This window comes from Choloepus didactylus, chromosome X, assembly GCF_015220235.1.
Source record: "Choloepus didactylus isolate mChoDid1 chromosome X, mChoDid1.pri, whole genome shotgun sequence".
In the NCBI taxonomy this organism is placed as follows: Eukaryota; Metazoa; Chordata; class Mammalia; order Pilosa; family Megalonychidae; genus Choloepus; species Choloepus didactylus.
In genome coordinates this window covers 76,700,840-76,715,576 of record NC_051334.1, presented here as the reverse complement: position 1 = coordinate 76,715,576, position 14,737 = coordinate 76,700,840, and the positions used below count along the sequence as shown (strand labels likewise).

General features: G+C 38.2%; 1 protein-coding gene across 1 annotated transcript; it reads left to right on the top strand.

The window, feature by feature from the left end:
- The first annotated feature begins 536 nt into the window (after positions 1-536).
- On the top strand, positions 537-2,684 carry LOC119523029 (vascular endothelial growth factor C-like). The gene has a single exon (XM_037821779.1). The coding sequence runs from the start codon at positions 1,064-1,066 to the stop codon at positions 2,321-2,323; it is 1,260 nt and encodes a 419-aa protein (XP_037677707.1). The 5' UTR covers positions 537-1,063; the 3' UTR covers positions 2,324-2,684.
- Positions 2,685-14,737: the final 12,053 nt, after the last annotated feature.

The following is a 14,737-nucleotide window of genomic DNA, read 5'->3' as shown; positions in this document are numbered from 1 at the left end:
TGAATAAATGGAAAGATATTCCATATACATGGATCAGAAGGCTGAATGTCATTAGGATGTCAATTCTATGCAAATTGATCTACAGATTCAATGCAATCACAACCAAAATTCCAACAGACAATTTTGCAGACCTGGAAAAGCTAATTATCAATTTTATTTGGAAGAGTAAGGGGACTCAAATAGCTAAAAACATCTTGAAAAAGAAGAATGAAGTGGGAGGTATCACACTTCCTGACTTTAAAGCATATTTTAAAGCCACACTATTAAAAATAACATGGTACTGGCATAAAGATAGACATCTTGATCAATGGGATAGAATTGAGAATTCAGAAATAGATCCTCAGATCTATGGTCAATTGATTTTTGACGAGGCTCCAAAGCCCACTCAACTGGGACAGAAGAGTTTCATCAATAAATGGTGTTGGGAGAACTGGATATCCATATCCAAAAGAATGAAAGAGATGCCCTGCCCCTGCGCCCGCCGCCGCCGCCGCCGCTCAGCCCCGCGCGCACAGGAGGCTCCCGCGCCGCGGAGCTCCCGGGCCTCGCCGCCGCCACCCGGCGCCCCACCGCCCTCCTCCCGCCCCCGGCACCGCCACCGCCGGCTCCCGCTGCCCGGTTTATTTCACTTCGGGGAAGGGGAGGGAGGAGGGGAAGGAGGGCTCTGGTCGGTTGAGAGGGCTTGAAAATTACGGGGTGTTTTGGCTTCCCCCTCCCCACTTCCAAAAAACAAAAACAAAAACGCGAAGCGAGGAGTCGTCCTCCCTCACGCTCGTTTCACCTCGGCGGCTCCGAATGCGGGGAGCTCGGATGTCCGGTTTCCTGTGAGTCTTTTACCTGACACTCGTCGCCTTTCCCCGCCACTGGTTGGGAGGGCGACTTGCAAAGTTGGAAACGCGGAGCCCCGGACCCGCTCCCGCCGCCTCCGGCTCGCCTAGCGGGGGCTGATCAGGAGGATATCGGGGAAAGGGACGAGGAGGGGACCGCAGCATCGCAGGGGCGCCCACGCCCCCACCCTGCCCCCGCCAGCGGACCGGTCTCCCCACCTCCCGGTCCTTCCACCATGCACTTGCTGGGCTTCTTCTCTCTGGCGTGTTCCCTGCTCGTCGCTGCGCTGCTCCCGGGTCGGCGCGAGGCGCCCGCCCCTGCCGCCGCCTTCGAGTCAGGACTCGGCTTCTTCGACACGGAGCCGGACGCGGGCGAGGCCACGGCTTATACGGGTGAAGATTTGGAGGAGCAGCTGCGGTCTGTTTCCAGTGTGGATGAACTCATGACAGTACTCTACCCAGAATATTGGAAAATGTTCAAGTGTCAATTAAGGAAAGGAGACTGGCAACATAATAAAGAACAGTCCAGTTCCAACACAAGGACAGAAGAGAATATAAAATTTGCTGCAGCACATTATAATGCAGAGATCTTAAAAAGTATTGATAATGAGTGGAGAAAGACTCAATGCATGCCACGTGAGGTGTGTATAGATGTGGGGAAGGAGTTTGGAGCAGCAACAAACACCTTCTTTAAACCTCCATGTGTGTCCGTCTACAGATGTGGGGGCTGCTGCAACAGTGAGGGGCTACAGTGCATGAACACCAGCACAAGTTACCTCAGCAAGACGTTGTTTGAAATTACAGTGCCTCTCTCTCAAGGCCCCAAACCAGTAACAATCAGTTTTGCCAATCACACTTCCTGCCGATGCATGTCTAAACTGGATGTTTACAGACAAGTTCATTCAATTATTAGACGTTCCCTGCCAGCAACACTACCACAGTGTCAGGCAGCAAACAAGACTTGCCCCACGAATTATATCTGGAATAATCACATCTGCAGATGCCTGGCTCAGCAAGATTTTCTTTTATCCTCTAATGCTGGAGATGATTCTACTGATGGATTCCATGACATCTGTGGATCCAACAAAGAGCTGGATGAAGAAACCTGTCAATGTGTCTGTAAAGGGGGTCTCCGTCCTTCCAGCTGCGGACCCCACAAAGAATTAGACAGAAACTCATGCCAGTGTGTCTGTAAAAACAAACTCTTCCCCAACTCATGTGGGGCGAACAGAGAATTTGATGAAAACACATGCCAATGTGTATGTAAAAGAACCTGCCCAAAAAATCAACCCCTAAATCCTGGGAAATGTGCCTGTGAATGTACAGAAAATCCACAAAAATGCTTCCTAAAAGGAAAGAAATTTCATCATCAAACATGCAGTTGTTACAGAAGACCGTGTACAAATCGACTGAAGCACTGTGAGCAGGGACTTTCATTCAGTGAAGAAGTGTGTCGCTGTGTCCCTTCATTTTGGAAAAGACCGCATATGAACTAAGACAGTACTATTTTCCAGCTCATCCATCATTTTTCTAGCATGGAGAATTGTCTGTGTTGCCACATTTAGAACTATCTATGAACAGAGACACCTCTGTGGGACCATGGTAACAAAGACAAAAGTCCATGTTTCCTGAACCATGTGGATAACTTTACAGAAATGGACTGGAACTCATCTTCAAAAGACCTCTTTTAAAGACTGGTTTTCTGCCAATGGCCAAACAGCTGAGGTTTTTCTCTTGTGATTAAAAGAAATGACTATATAATTTATTTCCACTAAAAATATTGTTTCTGCATTCATTTTTATAGCTATAACAATTGGTAAAGCTCACTGTGATCAATATTTTTATATCTTTCAAAACATGTTTAAAATAAAATGAAAATTGTAATAAAAAAAAAAGAATGAAAGAGGACCATTATCTCACATCCTGTACAAAAATTAAAATGGATCAAAGACTTAAATATAAGAACCAATATCATAATACTCCTAGAAGAAAATGTAGGGAAACATCTCCAATATCTAGTGATCAGTGATAGTTTGTTAGACTTTACACCTAATACAAGCAACAAAGAAAAAATAGATAAATGTGAACTCCTCAAAATTGAATACTTCAGTGCTTCAAAAGACTTTGAAAAAAAGGGTGAAAATGCAATCAACTCAATGGGAGAAAGTATTTGGAAACCACTTATCTGATAAGGGTTTGATATCCAGAATATATAAAGAAATCCTACAACTCAACACTTAAAAGACAAACAACCCAATTTTTAAAAGGGCAAAAGACATGAATAGACATTTTTCCAAAGAGGAAATACAGATGGCTAAAACCCACATGTAAAGATGCCCAGCTTCAATAGTTATTAGGGAAATGCAAATCAAAACCACAAAGTGATAACATCTCACATCTATTAGAATGGCTGCTACTAAACAGACGGGAAACTACAAATGTTGGAGAGGATGTGGAGAAATTGGAAAACTGATTTCACAGCTGTTAGAAATGTAAAATGGTGCAGCCACTGGGGAAGATGGTTTGGCAGTTCCTCAGGAAGCTATGAGTAGAGTTTCCATATAGACCAGCAATCCTGCTACTCGGAATATACCCAGAAGATCTGAAAGCAGGGATGTGAACCAACATCTGCACACTGATGTTCTAGTGGCACTATTCACAGTTGCCAAAAGTTGCAAACAACCCAACTGTCCCTCAAGAGATGAATGGATAAACAAAATGTGGTATATACATGTGATGGAATATTATTCAGCAGTAAGAAGGAATGAAGTTCTGAAGCATGCAACAACATGGATGAACCTTGAGGACATTATGTTAAGTGCAGTGTCAGACACAAAAGGACAAATATTGTATGATCTCACTGATATGAACTAATTATAATATATATACCCATAGATATTAAATATAGAATATAAGTTACCAGGATATAGAATGAGGCTAAAGAATGGGGAGCGGTGCTTAGTATGTGCAGAATGTTTAACTAGGTTGAACTTAAATGTTTGGAAATGGACAGAAGTGATGGTAGTACATTACTGTGAGAATAATTAACATGAATGGTGTATGAATGTGGTGGAAAGGGGACGTTTAGAGTAATGTATGTCATCAGAAGGAAAGTTGGAAGTTAAAATGTGGGAATGTTTAACACAGTGAATCTTGTGGTGGACAATGTCCATGATTAACTGTATAAATATAAAAAAGGTCTTTCATGAAATAGAAGAAATGTATGACACAATTACAAGGAGTTAGTAATAGAGGCATATATGGGAAAAGTATACATATTGCAAACTGTGGATGATAGCTAACAGTAATGTTTTAATATTTCATCAGCAGTAACAAATATACCACACCAATAGTATAGGTCAATAATGGGGGTGAGGGGCATGGGAGGATTTGGGTTTTCTTTTTTATTTTTATTTCTTTTCTGGAGTAATGAAAATGTTCTAAAATTGATCTTGGGGATGTATGCACAACTATGTGATGATACTGGGAGCCAGTGATTGTATATTTGAAATGGTTTGTATGTTGTGTGAATATATCTCAATAAAACTGCATTAAAAAAAAAAAAAAAAACCTCTGAACAATGAAAAACCCAGGACCAGGTGGCTTCATAGGGGAATTCTACCAGTCATTCCAAGAAGAATTAATACCAATCCTTCTCAAACTCTTCCAAAAAATTGAAGAGGAGGGAACACTACCTAACTCATTCTATAAAGCCAATATCACCCTCACAGCAAAGCCAGAGAAGGCTATTACAGAAAAGAAAGCTTCAGAGCAATCTCTCTAATGAATATAGATGCAAAAATCCTCAACAAAAATACTTGCAAATTGAATACAACAGCACAATTAAAAGAATTATACACCATAATCAATTGCTTTTTATCCCAGGTATGCAAGGTGGTTCAACATAAAAAAATATCAATTAATACAATACACCACATTAACAAACCAAATGAGAAATAACACAAAATTATCTCATTTGACACAGAAAAGGCATTTGACAAAATCCAGCATCCTTTCTTGATAAAAACCCTTTGAATGATAGGGATAGAAGGAAACTTCCTCAATATGATCAAGCACATATGGGAAAAACCCACAGCTAACATAATATTCAATGGTGAAAGACTGAAAGCTTTCCGTCTAAGTTCTGGAACAAGACAAGGGTGAACACTGTTACCACTGTTATTCAACATTGTGCAAGAAGTTCTACCTAGGGCACCTAGGCAAGAAAAAAAATTAAAGACATCCAAATTGGAAAGGAAGAAGTCAACTTTTCACTATTTGCAGATGACATGATTCTATATATAGAAAGTCATGAAAAATCTATGACAAAGCTACTGGAGCCAATAAACAAATTCAACAAAGTGGCAGAGTACAAGATCAACATGCATAAATCAGTAATCTTTCTATACATTAGTAATGAGCAATCTGAGGAGGAAATCATGAAAAAATTCTTTACAATAATAAAAATAATCAGACATCCAGGAATAAATTTAACCAAGAATTTAAAGGACCTGTACACAGAAAACTACAAAACATTTCTGGAAGTTATCAAAGAAGACCTAAATAAATGGAAGGAAATTCTGTATTTATGGATTGGAAGATTAAATATCATTAGGATGTCATTTCTCTCTAAATTGACTTACAGATAAAAGGCAATCCCTATCAAAATTCCAACAGCCTACTTTGCAGAAATTGAAAAGCCTATTATCAAATTTAGTTGGAAGGGTAAGGGGCCCTGAATAGCCAAAAACATCTTTAAGAAGAAGAATGAATTTGGAGGATTTACACTTCCTGCCTTTCCAGAATATTACAACGCTACAGTGATCAACCAGCATGGTACTGGCACAAAGATAGAAATATTGAAAATGGAATAGAATTGAGAGTTCAGAACAGACCTCCCATCTGTGGTCAACTGATTTTTGACAAGGCTGCCACGTCCACTAAGTGGGGGCAAAACAGTCTCTTCAACAAATAGTACTGGGAGAACTGGATATCCATACCCAAAAGAAAGAGGAGTCCTATCTCATGCCTTATACAAAAATTAGCTCAAAATTGATCAAAGACCTAAATATAAGAAGTAGGACAATAAAACACCTAGAAGAAAATATAGGGAAGCATCATCAAGATCTTATGGTAGATGGTGGTTTCTTAGACTTTATACCGAAAGCACAAGCCAAGGAAAGAAACAAACAGATAAACGGGACCTCCTCAAAACTGAATACTTTTGCATTTCAAAGGACTTTGTCAAGAAGGTGAAAAGGCAGCCTAGTCTATGGGAGAAAATATTTGGAAACCACATATCCAATAAGGGTTTAGTATCCATAATATATAAATAAAACCTACAACTCAACAATAAAAAGACCAAAAAAAATTGAAAATGGGCAAAAGACTTGAGTAGACATTTCTCTAAAGAGGAAATACAAATGTCTTAAAAGCACATGCAAAGATGCTCAATATAACTTCACACCAACTAGAATGACCACTATTTAAAGAACTGAAATCTACAATTGTTGGGGAGGATGTGGATAAAAAGGGAACACTCATTCAGTGTTAGTGGGAATATAAAATGGTGCAGCCTCTGTGGAAGACAGTTTGGTAGTTCCTCAGAAAGCTAATTAAAGAGCTGCCATATGACCTAGCAATCCTGCTACTCGATATATACCCAGAAGAACTGAAAGCAGGGATGTAAACAGACATCTGCACAATGATGTTCATGGCAGCATTATTCACACTGCCAAAAGAAGGAAACAACCAAGTGTCCATCAACTGATAAATGGATAAACAAAATATGGTATATACCTATGATGGTATATTATTCAGTTGTAAGAAGTCCTGATGCATGCAGCAGCATGGATGAACCTCAAGGACATTATGTTGAGTGAATGAGCCAGACACAAAATGAAAAATAGTGTATAATCTCACTAATATGAGCTAATTATAATGAGCAAACTCATGGAGCTAGTATCCAGAATATAGGTTACCAGGAGGTTAACTAAGGGTAGAAAATGGGAAGCAGTTGATTCAGTTGTGAAGACTTTGTAAAAAGGTTGATTGTAAATGTTTGGAAATGGATAGAAGTGATGGTAGCATGTTATTGTGATTGTAATTAAGAGTGCTGAATTGCGGGTGTGATTGTGGTTGAAAGGGTAAGTATAGGGTCGTGTATATCACTGGAAGAAAAGCTAGAGAATGAAACATGGGACTGTATTACATAGTGAACCATGTTGTGGATGATGAATGTGGTTAATATTATAAATATAAGAATGTTCTTCCATGAACTAGAACACTATTACAAGGTGTTTATAATAGGGTGGTATATGGAAAAAAAAAATACTCCTAACACAACTAAAAATACAACTAATGCAAACTATGGACTATAGTTAACAGTAATATTTTAATATTCTTTCATCAGTTGTAAAAAAAGGTACCAAACCAATTCTAAATGTTAATAATAAGGGAATAAAAAGAGTATGGGGTTTTTCTTTTTGGAGCAATGAAAATTGGTTGTGGTGATGAATGCACAACTCTGTGATTACACTGAGAGCATTGATTGTACATTTTGGATGGATTCTATGTTGTGTGAAGAAAGCTGCTTTAAAAATATATTTTTTTAAGTTGAGGGGTAAGAGGGGTATAGGAAAATTGTATGTGTTTACTATTGAAGTTAAGTTGTTCTCAAACCAAATATGATTGTTATATATTGAGTATGTTGAATTTTAATCACATGGTAACCATAAGGAGAATATATTTAAAATATAACAAGATTGAAAAGAGAAGGCACTCAATATGGTACCAGGCAAAAAATAAAATAAATATAAAAGTAGGCATTAATGGAAGAATTGAGAGCATAGACATAGAAGGGCTAAGTAGCAAAATGGCAGAAGAAAATCCTGCATTATCAGTAATGACTTTAAATCTAAATGGATTAAACTCTCCAGTCAAAAGGGAGAGATTGGCAGAATGGATTAAAAAAAAAGCATGACCCAACTATATGCTGTCTATAAGAGACTGCCTTAAGTTTGAAGATTCAAGTAGCTTGAAAGTAAAAGGATAGAAAAATATGTACCATGCAAGTAGTAAGCAAAAGAGAGCAGGGGTATCTACATATCAGATAAAATAGGTGTTAAGTCAAAAACAGTGATGAGAGACAAAGATGCTCATTATATACTGATAAAGGGGACAACTCAACAAGAAGATGTAACAATTATAAATATATGTGCACCTAACAGCAGGGCCCCAAGATATATGAAAAAAATATATTGACAGATTTGAAGGGAGAAATTGACAGTTCTACATTAATTATAGGAGACTTTACTACACCACTTTCAATAGTGGATAGAATGTGTAGTCAGAAAATCAGTAAATAAATATGAGACTTGAACGATACTCTAAAACAACTAGACTGTACAGACATATATAGAGCATTTTACCCAACAAAAACAGAATACACCATCTTCTTGAGTGTGCATGGATCATTCTCCGGGATAGACCATACGTTATCTAGCAAAACAAGTCTCAATAAATTTAAAATATATATATTTAAATCATACAGTGTGTATTCTCTGACCACAATGGAATAAAGCTAGAAATCAATAACAAATGGAGAAATGTAAAACTCACAAATATGTGGAAAATAAACAACAATCTTTTTAAAAACCTCTGGGTTAAAGAGGAAATCACTAGGGGAATTAGAAAATATTTGAGAGGAATGAAAATGAAAATTCAGCATACCAAATCTTATGGGATGCAGTGGAGGCAGTGCTGAGAAGGAAATTTATAGCTCTAAATGCTTATATTTAAAAAGTAGAATGATTTCAAATCAGAGACCTAACTTCAAAACTGGAAGAATTAGAAAAAGACAAGGAAACTAAACCCAAAGTGACCAGATGAAAGGAAATAACAAAGATTAGACTACAGATAAATGAAATAGGAAAAAAAAAACACAATAGAATCAACAAAACCAACAGTTGAGTCTTTGAAAAGATCAATAAAATTGACAAACCTTTAGCTAGACTGATGAAGAAAGAGATGATACAAATAATGAACATCAGAAACAAAAAGGGAGGATAACCACTGACCCCACTGAAATAAAAGGATTATAAGAGAATACTATGAACAACTGTATGCCAATAAATTAGATAACCTAGATGAAATGACAAATTCTTAGAAACACATAAACTACCTACATTGACTCAAAGAAATAGAAGATATTAAACCAATCAGAAGTAAAGAGACTGAATCATTAATCAAAAACCTCCCAACAAAGAAAAGCCCAGGACCAGAAGCCTTCACAGGGGAATTCTACCAAACATTCCAAGAAGACTTAACTCCATTTATGCTCAAACTCTTCCAAAAAATTTAAGGAGAGGGAACACTCCCTATGAGGCCAACATTACCTTCATACCAAAGCCAGATAAAGATACACAAGAAAAGAAAACTATAGGCCAATATCTCTTATGAATATAGATGCAAAGATTATAAACAAAATACTAGCAAACCAAATCCCACAGCACAGTAAAAGAATTATACACCACGATCAAGTGGGATTTATCCCTGGTATGTAAGGTTGATTCAATATAAGAAAATCAATTAATGTACACCACATGAACAAAATGAAGGGAAAAAAACAAATGATCATCTCAGTTGATGCAGAAAAGGCATTTGAATAAATCCAGCACCCTTCTTGATAAAACTTAGATCACTAGGAATACAAGGAAATTTCCTCAACATGATAAAGGGCATATATGAAAAGCCCACAGCTACTTAATTGTGAATGACTGAAAGGTTTCCCGCGAAGTTATCAGGAACAAGACAAGGATACCCACTGTCATGACTGTTATTCAACACTGTACTGGTGTTTCTTGCCAGGGCAATTAGGCAAGAAAAAGAAATAAAAGGTATATGAATTGGGAAGGGAGAAGTAAAACTTTCCCTGTTTGCAGATGACATGATCCTATATACAGAAAATCCTGAAAAATCCACAGCAAAGTTCCTAGTGCTAATAAAGGAATTCAGCAAAGTGGCTGAATTCAACACCCCAAAATCAGTAGTGTTTATATGCTCTAGCAATGAACAATTAGAAGAAGAAATTAATAAAAATATTTTATTAACAAGAGCAACTAAAAGAATCAAATATCTAGGACTAAATCTAACCAAGGATGTAAAGGGCTTGTACACAAAAAACTAAAAAACACTGCTAAAAGAAATCAAAGAAGACCTAAATAAATGGAAGGATATTCTATGTTCATGGATTGGAAAATTAAATATTGTTAATACTCAATCCTACCCAAAGTAATATATAAATTCAATGCAATCTCGGTCAAAATACCAACAACTTTGCAGAAATGGAAAAGCCAATCATTAAATCTATATGGGGGCAATGGATCCCTAATACTTAAAGCCACCTTGAAAAAGAAGAATGAAGTTGGAGCACTCACTTCCCAATATTAAAACTTATTACAGAAGATAGCAGTGTAGAGAGGAGTGGAAATTAGTAGTCCCCCCAAAGCAACTAATAACCAGGAACAACTAGTAAATGATCTGGAATAACTGCTGGGGGACAAGCATGACATCCACACATCATGCACCAACCTGGATTGGGAGGAATGCCTGAGATTGCAGTGTGGAATTTGTGAGTAGAAGCTGTGGATCCAAGCTGAGAGCCCCCTTCCCCATGGCAGCCTGAATGGCAAAGCCTCACTGTGATAGAGAGCAGCACCCTGTGAACAAACAAATATACCTCAGTCCAGCTCCAACTGGGGTTTTAATTGGCAAAAGTGGACTGATCAATGCAAGCTGCAAATCCCAACAAGCAAACAGAGGCTTTTAGCAGACTCAGCTTGAAGAGCCAGGGGACTTCTCTGTCTCGGGAGGGGGAGCCCAGAGGACCAAGTGCTACCTCGGGCTAATGTGTGAAACTGGGGGCCATGGACTGACCCTGAAAGGGTGTTTTCTTTCCCTTTTTCTCTCTCAACCTGAGCGGCTCAGTGGAGAAACCTTCAGCCATTTTCAGCTTGCAGTGCTCTGAGCCAGACAAGGGTGGAGATAGCAGAGTCAGAGAGGCAAAGAGCCTATTTATATGCAAATGAAAACTCCCTAGGGGGTGTATCTTCCCTGAGAGGAAAAGAAGTGGTGCCCAGATCTACCTGCCTTCCATTCAGAACAAGACCCCAGAGCCTGGAGGAAAACAACCACAGTCCACACCTCTTTACACCAGTCGGGAGTGACAGGCTGACACGTGCCACCTGCTGGGCAGAAAAGCACAGTGGCTTGAGGCCTCACAGGTTGTGTCAGTCCTCTAAGACACATCCTCAGGGAAACCGGATGCTGAATATTTCTTCCTTCTGGGACCTGAGCCTGTTCTGGTCTGGGAAAATGTGATTGGGGTAACCAAGGAAACCAGATGCCTAGACAACAGAAAACTAAAACCTACACTAAGAAAAATGAAGTTATGGCCCAAAGGAACAAACTTATACTTCAATGGAGATACAGGAATTTAAACAACTAATGATAAATCAATTCAAAAAGTTTAGGGAAGATATGGCAAAAGAGATGAAGGCTATAAAGAAAATGCTGGGCATACCTAAGGTAGAAATTTAAAGTTCGAAAAAACAACTGGCAGAATCTATGGATATGAAAGGCACAACACAAGAGATGAAAGACACAATGGAAACATATAACAGCAGATCTCAAGAGGCAGAAGAAAACACTCAGGAACTGGAGAACAAGACACCTGAAAGCCTACACACAAAAGAACAGATAGGGAAAAGATTGGAAAAATATGAGCGGCGTCTCAGGGAATTGAATGATAACATGAAACACATGAATGTACATGTCATGGGTGTCCCAGAAGGAGAAGAGATGGGAAAAGGGGCAGAAGCAATAATAGAGGAAATGATCAATGAAAATTTCCCATCTCTTATGAAAGGCATAAAATTACAGATCCAAGAAGTACAGCATACCCCAAACAGAATAGATCTGAATAGGCCTACACCAAGACACTTAATAATCAGATTATCAAACATCAAAGACAAAAAGAGAATCCTGAAAGCAGCAAGAGAAAAGCAATCCATCACATACAAAGGGAGCTTGATAAGACTATGTGCGGATTCCTCAGCAGAAACCATGGAGGCAAGAAGGAAGCAGTGTGATATATTTAAGATACTGGAAGAGAAAAAGCACCAACCAAGAATCCTATATCTGGCAAAACTGTCCTTCAAATATGAGGGAGAGTTCAAAATATTCTCTGACAAATACACATTGACAGAGTTTGTGAACAAGTTATCTGCTCTCCAGGAAATACTAAAGGGAGCACTACAGACAGATAGGAAAAGACAGGAGTGAGAGGCTTGGAACACAATTTTGGGTGATGGTAGCACAGCAATGTAAGTACACTGAACAAAGATAACTATGGATGTGGTTGAAAGAGGAAGGTTAGGAGCATGTGGGACACAGAAGGAAAGAGGAAAGATAAAGACTGGGACTGTATAACTCAGTGAAACCTAGAGTATTCAACAATTGTGATAAAATGTACAAATATGGTTTTTCATGAGGGAGAACAAATGAATGTCAACGTTGCAAGGTCTTAAAAATAGGGAGGTATTGGGGAAAAATACAATCAATGTAAACTAGAGACTATAATTAACAGAAACATTGTATTATGCTTCCTTTAATGTAACAAAGGCAATATACCAAGGCTAAATGTATATAAGAGAGGGGCATAAGGGAAGGGTATGGGACTCTTGGCATTGGTAATGTTATCTGACTCTTTATTCTACATTAGTTTAATATTATCTTTCCTTTTGTTGCTCCCTAGCAGTCATGTTTTTTTTTCTCTTTCTTTTTTCTTTTTCTTTTGTCTCTCTACCTTCTTTGACTCTTCCTCCTGCTTTGTGGAAGAAATGGAGATGTCCTTATATAGATAGTGGTGAGGGTGGTGAATACATAAATATGTGACTATACAGGGAACCATTGATTGTTTACTTAGGACATAATGTATGATGTGTGAATAAAACTGTCTTTAAAAATGCGTTGATGAAGAAACCTTGAGGGCACTGTATTGAGTAAAATGGGTCAGATACATAAGGACAAATATTGCAGGTTCCCACTGATATGAACTAATTATAATATGTAAACTCATAGACATGAAATATAAGTTCCCAGGATATAGAACAAGGCTAAAGAATGGGGAGCAGTTCCTTATTATGAGCAGAATGTTCAACTAGGTTGAGCTTAAATGTTTGGAAATGAACAGAGGTGATGGTAGCACGTTGTGAGAATGACTCACAGTGCTGAATGGTGCATGAATGGGGTAGAAAAGGGAAGCTCAGAGTCACATATGTCACCAGAAGGAAAGTTGGAGGTTAAAAGAAGGGAATGTATAAAACAGTGAACCTTGTGGTGGGCAATGTCCATGATTAACTATACAAATATTAGAAATCTTTCATGAACTGGAACAAATGTATGAGACTATAACTAGAAGTTAATAATAGAGGGGCATATAGGGAAAAATATACCTATTGCAAACTATATAGTACAGTTAGTAGTATTTTAACATTCTTTCATCAACAGTAACAAATGTACTATCCCAATACTATGAGTCAACAATGGAGAAGGGGTGGTTAGGGATATGGGAGAATTTGAGTTTCCTTTTTTCTGTCTTTATTTCTTTTCTGGAGTAATGAAAATTTTCTAAAAATTGAAAAAAAATTAATTGTGGTGATGGATGCACAGCTCTATGATTGTACCAGGGGCAATTGATTATTGTACACTTTGGATCTTTGGATAATTGTATGGTATGTGAACAATCACAATAAAAAATGCAAAAAAAAAAGCCTTATTACAATGCCAAAAGTATTCAAAACAGCATGGTACTGGCACAAAGACAGACATATAGACCAACAGATTCAAATTGAGAGTTCAGAAATCAACCCTCACATTTATGGCCAACTGTTTTTGACAATGTGGCAAAGACCATTCAATTGGGAAAGAATAGACTCTTAACAAATGGTGCTGGGAAAACTGGATCTCCACTTGTAAAACAGAGAAGCAGGACCCCCTGCCTCACACCATATTCAATAATCAAGTAAAAATAGATCAAAGACCTAAATATAAGAACAAGAACAATCAACCTCCTAAAACAAAATGTAGGGAAGCATGTCCATGATCTTGTGTTAGGCAATGGTATCCTTTTTTTTTTAGTGGCATGTTATTGAGATATATTCACATACCATACAGTCATCCAAAGTGTACAATCATAGTTGCGCATTCATCACCACAATCCATTTTTTGAACATTTTCATTGTTACAAAAAATAAAATAAAAATAAAAGTAAAAAAGAGAACCCCAAAAAATCTCATATTCCTCCCCCCCATTATTCATTTAATTTTTATACCCCTTTTTTCTACTCATCTGTCATAAACTGGATAAAGAGAGTGTGCACCACATGGTTTTCACAATCTCAAGGTCACACCATATAAGCGATATAGTTATATGATCGGCTTCAAGAATCAAGTATACTGGATTGCAGTTCAACAGTTTCAGGTATTTTCTTCTAGCTGTTCTAATACACTACAAACTAAAAAGGGATCTCTGTATAATGCTTAATAATAGCCTCCAGAATGACCTCTTGGCTCCATTTGAAATGTCTCAACCTCTGAAACTTTGTTTCATTTCTCTTCCCCCTTTTGGTCCAGAAGGCTTTCTCAATCCTAGGATGCCCTGTCCAGGTTCATCCCTGGGAATCATGTCACATGTTGCCAGGGAGATTTACACACCTGGGAGTCCTGTCCCACATGGGGGAAGAGCAGGGAGTTTACCTGCAGTGTTGGCATGGAAAGAGAGGCCACGTCTAGCAACAAAAGAGGTTCTCTGGGGGTGACTCTTAGGCAAAATTATAAATAGGCTTAGCC

Excerpts from the sequence above, each read along its gene's own strand:
- LOC119523029 (XM_037821779.1), top strand. The coding sequence starts at position 1,064 with ATGCACTTGCTGGGCTTCTTCTCTCTGGCGTGTTCCCTGCTCGTCGCT.